The following is a 16,535-nucleotide window of genomic DNA, read 5'->3' as shown; positions in this document are numbered from 1 at the left end:
ACCACAAGGACTAGACATAACCCAGCATGAATCCCACTAGCATTAATGGAACTTCTTTATTCCCTCTGTACTACAAAAGTATTTCCAGCCTGGTCATGGTGAAGAAATTCACTGTAAATTGGAGTGCATTAACAAAAAGACAAAACCTATTGCTGTATTACCTTGTACCATATTACATCTGGTTCTTGGTTTCCTGTTTTATAATCCTCAATATCTGGGCAGGAAATTATCTTTGTTCTAGTGATTTCTGATTTTTCTAAGTAGCGAATTGTGCTGTTGTAGCAAAGCCCAGATTCATTTTCTGCAACTGTCAAGGACATCGACACCTTCATGCAATATGTTGAATTTCTGCAGAGAAACAACAAAGGGTAACGTTAGTAATGCTATAATAATAATCATTTTAATAATAATAGAGAATTTTTAGATGCTTTGCTGCTTCATTCACACAAAGCAATGAAGGAAAATCAGGATGTTAAAATTGAGTACAATATAAAGGTGATATACCTTCTTAAAAAACACAGATAAAAATACTTTAAAAATCCTAGCAGCATTCAGAAATTAAAACATATGAGAAACAAGGTGAGGAGGAGATAAAAACACTACCACTTTGACAGGTCTTCCACTATAATTTCATACAAACTGTTGTATAAATTATGCCAAAGCCTACAGGGTTCAGAACAAAGGATTACAACAGAACAAATAATTCATTTCAAGTGGATAACAAGAACCACTCTGGGATCATCAGGCTCTAGCTCATCCTTTCTCTGGCTAGGAATAATGGGAGTTATAGTCCAACAACATCTAGGGACCCAAGGTTGAGAAAGGCTGCTCTAGCTCTCTGAGCTCTTCCTACAACTTCTTCTTGGTCTGACTACCTCTTCTAGGATATCTCTACAGAGCTTATGACATCTTGGAACACATTGATATAATCGTACACATTTCTACTCTGAAGGAATTTACAAAGACCCAGTAGGTAGGTGATCGGAAAGACCCTTCCTGAGACCCTGGAGAATTGCTGCTGCCGCTCAAAGGAGACAAGCTTCCTCAACCTGGTGCCCTCTAGATGTTTTGGACAACAATTCCCTTCTTCTCTGACCATTGGTAATGATGGCTGGGGCTGATGGGAGTTGTTGTCCAAAAACATATGAATGGCTCCAAGCCAGGGAAGGCAATACCGATGTAAATGGACAAACCCTCTAGCAAGGTAACTGCATTCAGATGTTATCACCTATGCTTGAGGGGGAGTGACTAATTACTAGGATATATGATATTCAGCGGGACGCAGGTGGCGCTGTGGGTAAAACCTCAGTGCCTAGGACTTGCCGATCATATGGTCGGCGGTTCGAATCCCCACAGCGGGGTGAGCTCCCGTCTTTCGGTCCCAGCTCTTGCCCACCTAGCAGTTCGAAAGCACCCCTAAGTGCAAGTAGATAAATAGGTACCGCTTTATAGCAGGAAGGTAAATAGCGTTTCCATGTGAGGCGCTGGGGCTGGCTCGCCAGAGCAGCTTCGTCACGCTGGCCACGTGATCCGGAAGTGTCTGCAGACAGCACTGGCCTCTTAAGTGAGATGGACGCACAACCCTAGAGTCGGACACGACTAGCCTGTACGGGCAGGGGTACCTTTACCTTTACTTTATGATATTCAGCAATACTATTACCAAGAAATATTGTGTGGTAGATACAGACCAGGTTGAACAAACTTCATGTTCATTGAAACTATAAAGTTATGACTAATTTATACCATTTATTTCAATGGAACCCATGTTCAAGTAACTTGGGCTGTGTACACATTACCCATTTTATTCCTGCCCCAGCATGCACCCTCTGCTGGTGTCTAAAGTCAAATGCACAAGACATCAGCCACAAGCCATGGGTATCCTGTAGCTTCTTGAGAAATACTCCTGTTTGATGCACTTTCCTTGAAACCAGCTGCCATCCAATATGAAAATGGAAGCATGCTTAAGCAGAGGTGTGTACATTTCACACAGCCATTACGTATGCACAGATAACAGCTTCAGTGAACTAGAGTTCAGTGTGGGGCACAAAATCAGGTAATGGGCATTGGGTGAAGACATCCCCACCCCCTCTCAGGTGTGCACAGAAGTGTACACATGTGACTTGAAAAGCAACTATGATGTATACATAGCCTTAGTTTAGAACCAACCCATGGTGAGATATCAATATTATATACAGTCATTATAGACTAGAACAAAAAAATGAAATCACACAGTCTCTCAGCCTTGGGTGCTGTTTTGCTTCCTCAGAAACTCATGCCCATAAAAAACCAGCTGTTTTCTTTTTTAGCCTTCCATAATTATTCACACCCACCCCATCAAGATGACAACCCCCTCCCTGATGTTGTTGGACTATAACTCCCATCATCCCTGGCCATTGGCTATGCTGGCTGGACCTGATTTTATTTGGTGTCCAGCAGCATCTCAAGAGGCACAAGCTAGCCACCGCTGTTTGAAATCGTAAGATGAAATATTAAGGGTGGGAAAGTGGGTTTAAAATGCTCACCTTTCACTGCGCTAGACAAACACCGTTAAAACAGCTCACACTGCTACTTATTATGGTGTTATCATCAAGTATTTACAGACCGCACAGGAATGTTGCAACCCAATCTGTCACATTCTGAGTTTCATTAGGCATGATAGGAAACACAGCCCTTTAAGAGCAGAGTACAAAGGATGACAGATCTCTTAATGAGGACTGTATTTCCCCATCATGCCTCTTTTTGTCACTATAATTGGGTACACCAAAGCCAAAGGGGTTTGGAATAAGACTGACATGTTGGATGGTTACAAACCATCAAAGAGAAACCCTTGGGAGGAATTTGCCACAATAGGAGATGCCAGATCCTGATGATCAGTACACCATGTTGCAACTATATATTCACACACACATACACGAATCAGTGTTTCAAAATTATTACTGTGACCAGAGGAAGAGGGCTTATAAAAGACAATATAAAAACAGGAGAAGAGACCTGTTGGATTTGGCCAAAAGGCCAACATCCTGCTCTCACAGTGGCCAACTAAATGCCTATAAGGAAGACCACAAAGAGGACTTGAGTGCAATAGCTGTCACTTGGGACTGTTAGCAACTGGTATTCACTGCTTCTGACAGTGGAAGTGGAGCATCGTCATTACAGTTGTAGCCATTTATAGCCTTAACACACACCCCACCCCGCCCCATGAATTTGTCTAATCCTCTTTTAAAGGTTTTTTGACCATCACTTGCTGGAGTGAATTCCACTCAGCATTTCCCAAAGTGGCACGGGGTGGGGTGGGGGCACTGGGATGACACAGGGGAGTAATAGGAGCCTCAGGTGCATTTGAAAAATGACGCTTACCTCTAGGTTGAATGCTGTTGCAGGATGGCAACAACACCCCCCCCCCCCCGGATCCGGCAGTTGAGCTGGAGGCGAGGGGTTTTCCTGGACTGGTAGATCACAACTAGCCTGCCTGTTTATAATTTCAAGCTTTAATGTGTCTTATTTACAACAACTTTCTTTACTATGTTGTAGGACGTAGGAATAAATATACATCCCTTAAAAACCGCAAAATTGTCACTGAATCTTTGGAAGAGAAGGCTGGTCACCAAAAACTCAGTCATAGGCATTTGTAATTGAACTGCTAAGTCTCACTGAATTTATTGGGAGTTTGGTGCAGCCTTACACTCACAGCAGAATGAAATCAAAGATATCCTGAGGTGGTAGATAGGATTCTATCACTTCAGAGTCTAAGTAGGGGGTTAGGGATGAAGGAAAAATTCAATTCAGTCTGGATTTAAAGGCAAATCCAGGCAATTTATACTTTTCCAAAGCAACATGAGAACCAAAACTGTCCTCCCAAATATGCATTTGTCCAAATTTTGCAATGCAGTTTTCCAACCAACCAGTGTTTACAAACATGCATCTATTAGGTGAAAGTGTAACTAAAAGTGACCATGTTAGTAAAAACAGCATACAAAAGTGAGAAGAAATTGCTTGCAAAGACTGTACATTAGTCAAAACCACATACAAAACTGTATTTATCAGGGAAAAAATACCCACTAAATGCGAAAGCATTTTCATAAGGATATTTTTTTAAAAAAAATTCTAATTGCTGCAGAAGTACAGAGAACTGAATTTATGGTCAGAAAAATGAGAAATTGAGAAAACTGAAACTGCCAGATCCTTCTATCCATAGTACAGGTGGAGCAACACCACAGCACAAATGCTGTGCCCCCATCCTCCCACTCAGAACTTACTGCCTAAAACAATTCTCCTTGCTGCTGATTTGTTTCTGGCCTAATCCAGAGTGGAGGTTTTAAGATTTAAAGCCCTAGAGGTCTTGGGGCCCAGTTATCTCAGGAACCACTTTTTCCTATAATTCTCCTCCCCACATGTTCTGATTGACAGCTGGGGCATTGCTCCAAATTCTTCAACCACAAGAGGCGAGGCTAATAAAAAGGGGTGGAGCCCTTAACATTATTACACCTCCCCTATGGAATTCCTTGCTGAGCGAGGCCTGCCATGCCCCATCACAACAATGCTTCGGACAGTTGATAAAGACTTGGAATTTTTAACAGGCCGTTAGTTAATTTGGTGTTTTCTGCTGGCTCAACTCTATGCTATTTTCATGCTGCTGAATTTTGTTTTCATGACAACAGTTCTCAGAGGGGTTTCCACACACAATCTCTCTTGCTAGGGGCTACTGTGAGGGAAATGGGGGTCCCCTAACAATTCTCAATACTCTTAACAAACTACACCATACATTTATCTGATGAAAGCTGGGATGTCCTAACATACTGTCCAATATTTCTCTGATGGAAATAGGGACGTTCTAAGGAAAAGTGGGGACGCGGGTGGCGCTGTGGGTTAAACCACAGACCCTAGGACTTGCTGATCGGAAGGTCGGCGGTTTGAATCCCCGCGACGGGGTGAGCTCCCGTTGCTCGGTCCCTGCTCCTGCCAACCTAGCAGTTCAAAAGCAAGTCAAAGTGCAAGTAGATAAATAGGTGCCGCTCCGGCGGGAAGGTAAACCGCTTTTCCGTGCGCTGCTCTGGTTCACCAGAAGTGGCTTAGTCATGCTGGCCACATGACCCGGAAGCTGTATGCTGGCTCCCTTGGCCAATAAAGCGAGATGAGCGCTGCAACCCCAGATTTGGTCACAACTGGACCTAATGGTCAGGGGTCCCTTTACCTTTAAGGAAAAGTGGGATGTCCCAGGATCAAGTCAGAAACCAGGACTGTCCCTGGAAAATTTGAAAATTTTGAGAACTTGGAGGGTCTGCTGCATTTCCCAATTTTCTTTCAGGAAAGCCATGTCACTTTATAGGGGTATGATCCTACTTTAAAACTGAAGTGCAGGTGGAGTCTCAGCCTGTGTTGGATTAACTCCTGTTATCCTTGAGAACTGTCTCAGGTCTCCTAGGCATCCTGCTATTGGCCATACTTTGCTAGAAGTCAGTTTTCCCCAGAACATGTCCCAGAGAGATACTTTCAGAAGTCTTTCGGAGGAAAATCCACATTTTCCAGCTGCCCGTGTGTCATAATTCAATTCATTATTTATATAATCAGCAGACTTGGAGCATTTGATAACAATTAACTTACCTGGATGATTATGGATCTTTCTGATTACAAAAAGAAAGGTCAAACAGATTGGAAGTCTGGGTAAATAAGGAGTTCATGAGAGGGCTGGTTTTTTTAAAAAATGAGCATTTGGTCTAATTTAATAGCGCCATATTTTTCTGCTAACAATCTTGCATTATTTAGCTCATATTTTCAACACTGCCCATGGCAGTTTCTATTTAAAGTGCTCTGTGGAACAAGGACCTAAAAACGCACAACTCCCCTCATTAGTTACAATTAAGGGTGGGCAAGGTTGAGAAAACTGACTGTCTGATTAGTAAAACACTGTGTACACGGCCAGGGGGGTGACAAGAGGGGATTAATAGGGCACACACTTCAGAAATAGGAAGTGTCCAGTATATGTGCTATTACCCATGATCAGCAAAGTAACCAAATGGGAATGTGCTTGGGCATTCCCATGAGTACAATTCTCAAGGGCATCCCATTCTGGCTCAAGACAGAGGATTGCTGGGATGAGTTTTGACATGCAAAAGTATGAATAAATATAAGGCAGTTGGGGGTGGAGGAACGGATGCATCAATATAACCAACGTAGCCCATCAGTTGGTCGGATATTGGGAAGGACGAAGGACCAATGGCCTGACAGTGCAAGGCAACTTCCTACAAGCCAATTGGAATCCACCAGACCCTCCTAAGTCCTAACATCCAGGTCGCCTGGATTTTTTTTTAAGCAGGAAAGGGCAATAGCTCAGTGGTACAGAACTTGCTTTGCAGGGAGAAGTTCCAGGTCAAATTCTGGGCATCTCTAGGTAGGGCTGGGAAAAACCTGTCTGAGGTTCTGTCTGAAACTCTGAAACTAAAAATGCAGTTGGTGGGGTCTGGCTAATGATGACTCCTTAACACATTAGTAACTCTAGCTTTGATGTTTCTTGAGGCTCCAGTGTTGCCTTCCCAAGCCTACTGGGACCCTCCCCTGGGTCATCTAGTTCTAACTTCCTGAGCTCCTTCTATCTTTCTTCCTGATCTGACCAATCCATCCAGGACACCACCACATGGTTTATGGCAAGGGCTACAGTAGTGAACCTCCTACATCAGTAGGGGTTTGGACTAGAAGATTGCTGAGGTCCCTCCCAATCCTAGGATTCTACTGTATGCTTCTAAACCTTGTCTTATTATTGTTCTCTCACTGCTTTTCTAAAAATAAATAAATAAGATGATGCCTCTCAAAAGGCATGGTTTTCTCTCCCTGCTCCAGTTACTTTTAGTTTTGGAACCAATGGATTTCCTTGAAAGTACGTGTTGGGTGGCTGCTGTTATCCTTATCATTACAACCTCTCTCCTCATTTTGCTTAAATAAAAGGTTATTTTATTTGTTCTCTTGGGGAAAGGAATCATTGCTTTATATTTGTTTTCATTAGACTCTCATAGCTTTTGCCGGGTGTTATTTGCAGTGGTCTGGGGTCAAGGAAAGAAATGGATTTGCACTCACAGAACAAACAAAAAAAAGGAAGAAGATGTTCTTGCATGGCTAATGTGTTCACTTATGTGGGTGGCTGACAAAAAAAAAAAAAGAGGACCCCAATCTCCTTTATTATAAGGTGAAGGTGTGGAGAAATGACCTCAGTAAGAACAGACACTATACTTTGGAAGGTTGTTCCAAAGTGGAGGTAGGGAACTTCAGCTCAAATAAATGAAGACCTAAACACATTAGAGAACACCCAATTCTGCTTGAAAGAATGAGGTTCATGACTATCAAGAATGAGGTTCATGACTATTTTGAAGGCGTACGACTATCCTAGTCTCTGCTAAGAAATCAGACAAGGTACTTGAAGGTTGATCTTATAAATGAGCTTTTGGTTATTCCAACGTGTCATTCTGCCAACTATCCTGATTCCCATTGTGTTGCCTTCCAAAAGCTGACACTTGTCTGCACAAAAAGGATGTGCATTAGCTGAAAATGTGTGTGCAATTCTGAAAGTTTTGGTTTGTGGGTGGAAGGATCAAACACAATCCATTTTCATTTTTTAGTTTATCATCTTCAAAAAATTGCAATTAGAACTTCAGAATAAATTTACTTGCCCAGCCCATGGGGTCATCTAACCCAGCATTGTGGTAATGCTGTGATAATGACCATGATTAATATTGAACAAAAAGTATATAACATGTTAGCATCTGGAAAATAATTTTCAGCTCCTTATTGCCTAAGCTCCTTGGTGGAGGCATTAATGCAGGAGCTCATAAACTATCAAAACTTTATATACCTCACTATCAGTTTATATGGTTTTGAAGGCTGGTCATTACCACATTCACACCATACATTTAGAGCACTATCATACCACTTTTAAAAAGTCAAAAGAATTCTGGGAACTGTAGTTTATTAAGGGTGCTAAAAATTGTTCAGAGGCCTTTGTTCCCCTCGTAGAGTTGCCATTTTCAGAGTAGTTTCACAGACAATCTTTCTTCCCAGGGAACTCTGGTAAATGCAGCTCTGTTGTGGGAATGGGGGATCTCCTATCCACTCTCTGCACCCTTAGCAAACTACAGCACCCATAATTCTTTGGGAGAAGCCACATCTGTTCAAAGTGGTATGATAATGCTTCAAATGCGTAGTGCAGATGCAGCCTAAGTCTCTGATCCACGACTAGTTCTGTTCAAGTGTTATATTATTCCTGTGTTCACAATACAGTGGTACCTCGGGTTACAGACGCTTCAGGTTACAGACTCTGCTAACCCAAAAATAGTACCTCGGGTTAAGAACTTTGCTTCAGGATGAGAACAGAAATCATGCTCCGGTGGCACAGGAGCAGCAGGAGGCCCCATTAGCTAAAGGGGTGCTTCAGGTTAAGAACGGTTTCAGGTTAAGAACAGACCTCCAGAACGAATTAAGTTCTTAACCAGAGGTACCACTGTCATAGCTGTCAACTTTCAGATTTGAAAATAAGGATCAGCAGCCTTGAAAATAAGGGATCAGCAGCCTCACCTGTCCTGGGGACAGTCTACGGGATAGCTAACAATCAGGGATCATAGCTATCAACTTTCAGATTTGAAAATAAGGGATCAGCAGCCTCACCCGTCCTAGGGACAGTCTACGGGATATCTAACAATCCGGGATAGCAGCAGGAAGCAGCGGGAAATGGTGCTGGAATAAGGGAATTTCCCGCAAAAAAGGGGAAGGTTGACAGCTAGTGACGGTCAGATTCCTCCTCCTTCATTCAGTATTGCCTGAGCAGAAAGGAGGATGGGAACTGAACTCAAATTAGCTGGTGCTGCCTATTGCAGAAAATGCCACCACTGCAAATATACAAGTTCAGCATGAATTGTTGCTAAACTCCACTTATGCTTAGCCTCTCTGCCTTCCACTTCACCGGTTGCAATGGGTAGCCACCACAACTGCCATTGCTTATTATCTTTCTAATATGATTCTGCTCATTGAGCTACCACATTTTAGTGCAATCACTAGTGTTCTTCTGTGCAACACCTCCAATTCCTCCCCCTGCACCAATAATCCAGATGAGTCAGCATGTAAACTCCCCGTCTTATAAAACAGCAAAATAGCACATATATTTTTGATGCCTTTATTGCACCCCACCTTAATCCTTTGGCATTGCTCCCTCTTTCTCGACAGGGTTTCATGCACTCTTCACTTACCGCACCATATGGTTCTGTCACACTCTCTGCCTCCCATTGTTGGAATTCAAGTTTATCATGGAGGCGGGGGCAGGGGGGACTCAAATTGCCAACACAATCACTGGGGTGCATGCTCTAGAATCCTAAGGAAATCTCCCACTGACCAATCAGGTTAAATGTAATCAGAGAAATGTCACTACAGGCGAATATAAAAGTTTAGCATGAATGTTGGTTTTGACATCGGATCCCCCAGAGGCATTTCCATGGTTCAGTTATCAGGAATATAATTCTTACCAAGGCAACAGAAAGGACAGGGGAGGATTCCTTGTTGGTTTTCTATCTTTGATGAAATGGATTTTTATATAAAAATACACACGCACACACTCACAAACATACACTGCAGTGCCTAAGCTTTAATAAAATGCTAGATAAATTTGGATCCTGATATTAGAATATTTGCCTCTGAATACCAGGTACAGGAGGGCTATAGCCTTCAAACCTTCTGTGTGGAATTCCTGGAGCTGATCGCTGTGGGAAGCAACACATTGGATGAAATGAACCCTTGGCTGATCCAGCAGGGCTCTCAAATCCCCTTGATATTGTGAGGGCCTGAACAGGTTAATAGGCACTCCCTCTAACAAACCCTCCAAAATTTCTTTGATGAAAATAGAGATGGCCCCATATATTCCAACATTTCTCTGATGAAAATAGGGACATCCTAAGGAAAAGCAGGATATTCTGGGATCATATCAGAAACCGGCTTCTGTAAATCTGGGACTGTCTCTGGAAAATAGGGACACTTGGAGGGTCTGACACAAAAACATTATAAAACATTAAACATAAAAAAACTTCCATATACAGGGCTGCATTCAGATGGCTTGGGGGTAAGATAACTCCATGCCTTCCAATATTTCTCTGATGAAAATAGGGACAGCCTAAGAGGGATGTGGGTGGCGCTGTGGTCTAAACCACAGAGCCTAGGGCTTGCCGATCAGAAAGTCGGCGGTTCGAATTCCCGCGATGGGTGAGCTCCTGTTGCTCAGTCCCTGCTCCTGCCAACCTAGCAGTTCAAAAGCATGTCAAAGTGCAAGTAGATAAATAGGAACCGCTCTGGCGGGAAGGTAAACGGCATTTCCATGCGCTGTGCTGGTTCACCAGAAGCGGCTTAGTCATGCTGGCCACATGACCCGGGAGCTGTACGCCGGCTCCCTCGGCCAACAAAGCGAGATAAGCATCGCAACCTCAGAGTTGTCCGTGACTGGACCTAATGGTCAGTGGTTCTTTTACCTTTACTTAAGGAACAGCAGGACATTCTGGGATCAAATCAGAAACCAGGACAGCTTCTGTAAATCCAGGACTGTCCTTGGAAAATAGGGACTCAGAGGATCTGCTCTAATACTGAACTTGGGCAAGATATGCTTGATAGCTTTGCAGTTAAAGTAGACCCACTCCACAAAAAAGGAGGCATCTGTATGTACATGGGAGCCTCAAAGTAAGTAATATGGTGGGAGGAACCCTAACAAATAGGGAAGAACACCCAAGTTTCTTGTTTTTTCCGATCTTAAGCTCAGTTCACCACATTCATGCATCAGTTTGCATTTTTGAAAAGGCCTTGTGGAAATTTATCAGCATCTTAGTGTGCCCACTGTCCCCTAATACATGCATTTTTGCACACATTTTGTTTGAACAGGGAAGTGCACCACAAAACCTGAAGAAGTGTGCATTTCAATGGATCACTGCATTCTGGTTTGTGTATTGCTTCAGAAAGCACATATGACGTTCGTTCATATGAAGATGTGAACTGAAATGAATTTCTTGCCAATATTTATGTATGCAACTATGGCGGCAAGGTTATTGATTGCCCAGAATTGGAAAAGCAGCAGCCTCCCAACTAAAACAGACTGGTTATCTAAAGTGATGGAATACTTCCACATTGCCGAACTAACAGGGAGGATAAGAGGAGATATAGTACAAAAAGTGCATAAGGAGTGGGCTATCTTTAAGGAATACAGTCATACCTCGGGTTGAAGTAGCTTCAGGATGAATATTTTCGGGTTGCGCTCTGTGGCGACCCGGAAGTAACAGAGCGTGTTATTTCTGGGTTTCACTGCTCGCACATGCGCAGACGTTCAAAATGACATCACACGCATGCACGGAAGCGGCGAAATGCGACCCATGCAGTCGTGTCTTACATTTACTTCAGGATGCAAACAGGGCTCCGGAACGGATCCCGTTCATATCCAGAGGTACCACTGTACATCAAAAATTATGTGGAAAAAGTAGAATTTCTGACAGATACTGAGTGAATCCAGAAAATGATTAGAGTGAAAGGAGAGTAAAGTTAAGATACAAGAAGAGATTAAAGAAATAATGAAATGCGTTTAAGCTAGCTGGGAAAATAAAGTAGCGTAACAAGAACAGTTGGAAGTCAAGTCACTTGGTGGGTGTCCGTATGGGATAGGTGTGTAGGTATGTTGATATGTATAGTATAGGTAGGTATTATATAGAGTAATGTAGGTATGCTTTGTGTTATGAAAATTAGGTAGTGTGTTGTGTACATGTATTGTGTAAATGTATATGTATGTGTTTTATGTTAATAAAAAAAGAAAAGAAAAATTTCTTGCCAACCCCTAATCATGGCTGGTGACTGAGGCTGGCATTTCCTGCCCCCACCCCCAAGACACACTTAAAAACAAAACAAAAACACCTGATAGTGCTCCTGGGAAATATTCTGTGTCATGTCACAAGAGTCACACTCATTCAGGCATTTAGAGTACAAAGGTAGCAAATGGGCTGCCAGCTGGAACTCAACTACTGTTTTAAGCCTGTCTTTGTTGTTTAAAGGGAATAAAAAAATGTTAATGAGGACACTCTACCACATCAGCTCATGCTGAGAGGGGGGCAGAAAGAGCACTGCTCTATTGTTTCCAGACCCCGTGCATCTACCTGCTCACACTTTTAAAGCTTTGAACAATTTAATGACCTCTTTATCCAAGTATGCACACCTGAACTTTGGTTGTTGCAAATCTTAAATCCTTCCCTCATCCTCCACAATAAATTGCCATACCTTCTGTTGCACCAAATGTAGCATTACCAGCCTAAAATCAACTGGTGAAAGATCCACAGTAATAAAACTGGGTGACAACTCATAAAACTCAATACCTTTGTATTGTTTGGGGTTGCCATTGAGGGCAGAAATCCAGCTAGTCAAATCCAGCTAGTTCACTCCAGTGAAAGAGGGTGCAAATTTGCGTATGACGCAACACATATGCACATTTTTTTTTGCAGCCCTCAGCAATATTTGAGGCTTTCGCACTGCCCAAAGCTATATAATTAAGTTGCTGGGGAAATCATGTGAATTCATCAGCTGATCGATATGTGTGTAACTGGTTTAATTTCCAAAATTAATAAGAGCCAACTGGCAGCACTGCAGGGCTGTAGCACAGCAGTTGGGCAAGGAAGAGGTCTGTGAGAGTCCCTGCTTTCCCCACATACTAAACAGGCACCCAGACAGCCTGGCCACACTATTGTGTTCCTATTAAATATGGCCCAGGGATAGGAAACCTGTGGTCCTCCAGACATTGCTGAGCTACGGTGCCCATCATCCCTGTCCATTGTCCACGTTGCCAGGGATTCACAGGGGTTGGGGTCCCAACAACATCCAGAGGGCCTCTGGATCTCCATCCCAATTAAAGTCATGATTTCCAAACTCATGTATAAATTGGCATACAAAAATTCTGTGCAGATTGGTGCTCTCTTTTGGCTCCTCCCCCCCCAGCAACGGAGGGAGGGTCCCTGACTTCTAATGTCTTACCTAGCATAAAAATTGGCAGCCATATTTGCAAATGTGTCAGGAAGCAATCACCGTGCACAGCAGCCTTTGCTGCAATTGCAAACCAGGTGTGAGAATCACAAGGCATGGCAAAAGAATCAGTGGTGGTGGTGGTTGTTTTTCCCACAGTCTGCACCCAATGGCAATGAAGTGTGATGTTATTACAAACTGCAAGGAGTACTATCTAGCAACTCCCTCTGGGGCTGAGGTTAGCAGCAAATCAGCTTTGTTCTTAGCTGAAGCTGTGGTTTTCCTTCCTTTCAGGAGAGCAAATTTTACATCTTTGTTTTTGTCCCCTAAGCAGATTTACTCAGGACTCAGGATGGTGATCAACGCCGACCAGCATAAACTGAACTTTTATATCTGCTAATAAAAATAGCAGAATCCGTATTTTAGGCAAAGGTGCAATCTTTATTTTATTTTTTTAAAAAATCACAACCTAATGTGGAGAACTGAATTTAACATTATAAAAATGAGAAACTGAAAGAAACAGAAATTAGCAGATTCTTTCATCCCTAGTGAATTCCGAAATCCTACAGTTGAGTTGTGTGGTAATACAACAGCCTGTGGTTTGCTAATGCTGAATTTGCAAATCATGTGGCTTCATCAGCTGATCAATATGTGTAAAATTGGTTTAATATGCAAAATTTATATAAAGAATTTTACAAAATTATTTATTATTAATAATACTAAAAGTGCCTGGAAATCTCCGGGCTACTATGAAGTTGCCAGAACATGCATCCACAGACAATTTGTGCTGATGAGTTTTAGCCATCACGGATTTTGGATTTATGTTTTATTTCAACCAATTATGGTGGCAGATAGTTTATTTCCTGGTGCTTTTGCCTGAAATGTTTCAATCCAGAGCAGAATATTTGCAGCTGATTTGTTAAGTTCTTGAAAAATGAGGCCTTGTAATGGAAACGCTGACAGTCTTAAACTACGGTAGCATCAGCAGGCAGAGGAAGATTAATGGCATACCGACATGCTGCAGAATGCATTACTTTCTATACTCTGCTCAGAAATGTCAAGGTACCCAAGCTGTGTCTCTTAACTGTGGTTCGTGTTGGGCGACACAACATCACGCGGATGGTTGGGAGACATGAATTGGAAGCCAGGGTGAATTATGTTCAGATCACAATCGTCACGCTTCCTTCTAGCATCATGACAGAAACGAATCACTGTCAGGGTCATTAGGACTTCAGCTATGGTGGCTGGAACCTGGGCTAGTGAGGACCTTTAGGTTGTGTTAGCAGAGTGGTTGTGTGTCCTGTGTTAGTCCTCTATTTGAATGTCTGATGAGTTAAAGATAAAGACGCATAACAAGGGATTTCAGGGGCCATCAGCACAGGCTCTGAACCTAGCCAAACCATTGGCTTGTCTGGCTCACTGCAGTCTATCCCAGGGATGGGGAATCTCAGCCCCAAGAGCCAAATGTGGTCCTCCAGGGCTGTCAGTCTGATCCTCAGGACTCTTCTCAGGCCATGCCTCTCACTGGCCCTACTCCACCCTCTTCTTGGGTGATTTCGCCTGGCTGAAACCTGTCTTTAAACTGTGCTTTTTGTTTTCCTGGATGGAAAGATGTGTGGCTGAAGAAGGAACGGCCAGAGTCCACCTTGCTCCCACACTCTCCCTCTTTTCTTTCTCTCTGTCTCTCTATTGGATGGAGAAGTGTCTGGCATCTGGTGACTGGAATGTAGCCTAATTTATAAAGGCAAGAATTTCATACCTTGCTCCACATACTTTTGCCTCTGGCCTTGCCCACTACTAACACATAATCTCTGAAAAGTTGCTCATGAGGATATGCAGTCATTGTGCTGAAAAAGCCCCCCACCTCCCTAGTCCATGAGGACTGACAGCATCTCTCCAGGTTTCAGACAGGACAGGCATCTTTTCTAACCTTACAAGCAGGTGGCCAGAGATAAGAGTCTGAGACCTTTTGCATGCAAAACATGATGTCATGGACTGGTTGGGCACAGAGGAATGGTGGGAGGAACCATCTGGGGAACTGTCATGAGAAGAAGGCTCTGAGCCTAGGGATTGGTGGTCGGACAAAAATGAGTGATCAGGGGAGAAGGGGAAAAACTGGGAAGAAGAGGTGTTAGAACCTGAAGATGTTATAGGGCTTAGTTAGCTGTGGGAGTCTGTAGCAGAGAGAAGCCCAGAATCAAGGCAGAAGCTGAAGCAGTAAAGTGGGAATGAAGGAGGCCAAGAGGCAGAGATGAAGAGTTCCGGCTGGTGAAGAGTCTGCAGCCTCCTGCTGCAACAGGCTCCCCTCCTCCCCTGTCTCCCAGAACCAGAAGAGGCATGAAAAAGGTGGAGGAGAGGTTGGCTTCACGTAGGCTGAGACCCTCATTGCGTGGGGAAAACCCTGGATGACGAGGAGACCTAGACAGCTGTGAGGAGTCAGGGACTTCCATTCTCGGCAACTGCTTTTCATGGAGTAAGTCCACTGGGAATGAGCTGCTCTGCTCAATAAGCCTGACATTCCACCAAGTCTGTGGAGATTGTAATTTTGCTAATAAAGAGTTAATGCCAACTTTGAAATGTGTGATTACTGACAGGCACACACATCTGATGTAATACTGGGCTACAACCCTTCTTTGTAACCATACCCCCATTTGCTCCAAACATTCTAGCTGTAGGGGGTTAATTTCACCAGCATTTGGACCTCGGTACCTAGCAATATAGCCCTCTCTGCTGTGAAGAAAGCCAGCAGACAAGAGCAGTCTATTAAGTACAAATGTAAACATCTGCTTACTCAGAAGAGAAGTATGTTGTGTGCATATATCTACATATCTATATCTGTCTGGAATTACGAGATCAATGGCATGGGCATCCAGGGGCTAATACATTATTAACCCCCCAACACACACACATTTAATGAAATGAAAATGAATTACTGTTAACTGAATCCTCCACTATTTCAAGCCACCTGCAATTTGATAAACAAAGAAAATAAGAGCACATTGCCAAATTCTGGAAAGGGGACAAAAAAGGAGATAGATAAATGCATTGAAGCAAGAAAAGTGGTCTTATGTATAATTACAAGAAATAATGCCAAGAAATGGAGTACTCAGACATTTCTTTTTTAAAAAAATGGGAAAGGGGAAAGAATAAAAAATTCCCTATATAAAAAGTCCTGGCTTGAACAAAATTATTATTAATGATCAATTATATAATTGTACGTGGTGATGATGATGATGATGATGATGATGATGATGTTATCCATACAGATCCTGAATAATGGAAGTTTTCAGGCAAGGTCACTGTTGTGCTCAGGCAGTTTGTATAGGTGGCAGGAACTCCAGGATAATCAGAAAAAGTCCTAGTGGGAAACACAGATTCCTCAGAGCTCAAGGCCTCAGATGCTAGGAGGAAACTGTAGCCCTCTAGATTTCATTACATGGCTCTCTTACTCATGTTACATACAGCCATGTGGCTTGCAAGTGTCCATTCACCTGCAAAAGGCAAGTGTCCAAAAACTGCCCCAACCT

General features: G+C 43.0%; 1 protein-coding gene across 6 annotated transcripts in view; it reads right to left on the bottom strand.

Annotated features, from left to right (window-relative positions):
• Window positions 1-16,535, bottom strand: part of IL1RAPL2 (interleukin 1 receptor accessory protein like 2) — a 499,644-nt gene that overhangs the window by 216,497 nt on the left and 266,612 nt on the right. For all 6 annotated transcript variants that reach the window (XM_083722871.1, XM_083722867.1, XM_083722868.1 and 3 more), the window contains one exon: window positions 162-348. In XM_083722871.1, the coding sequence (XP_083578997.1) occupies window positions 162-332 (171 nt within the window). In that variant the 5' untranslated portion in view covers window positions 333-348. The remainder of the gene's footprint in view (window positions 1-161; window positions 349-16,535) is intronic.

The sequence above is a fragment of the Podarcis gaigeae genome, assembly GCF_964106915.1.
Source record: "Podarcis gaigeae genome assembly, chromosome: Z".
NCBI classification, from domain to species: Eukaryota; Metazoa; Chordata; class Lepidosauria; order Squamata; family Lacertidae; genus Podarcis; species Podarcis gaigeae.
Note: the sequence above shows the minus strand (reverse complement) of the source record. Positions and strands in the feature narration are given on the sequence as shown.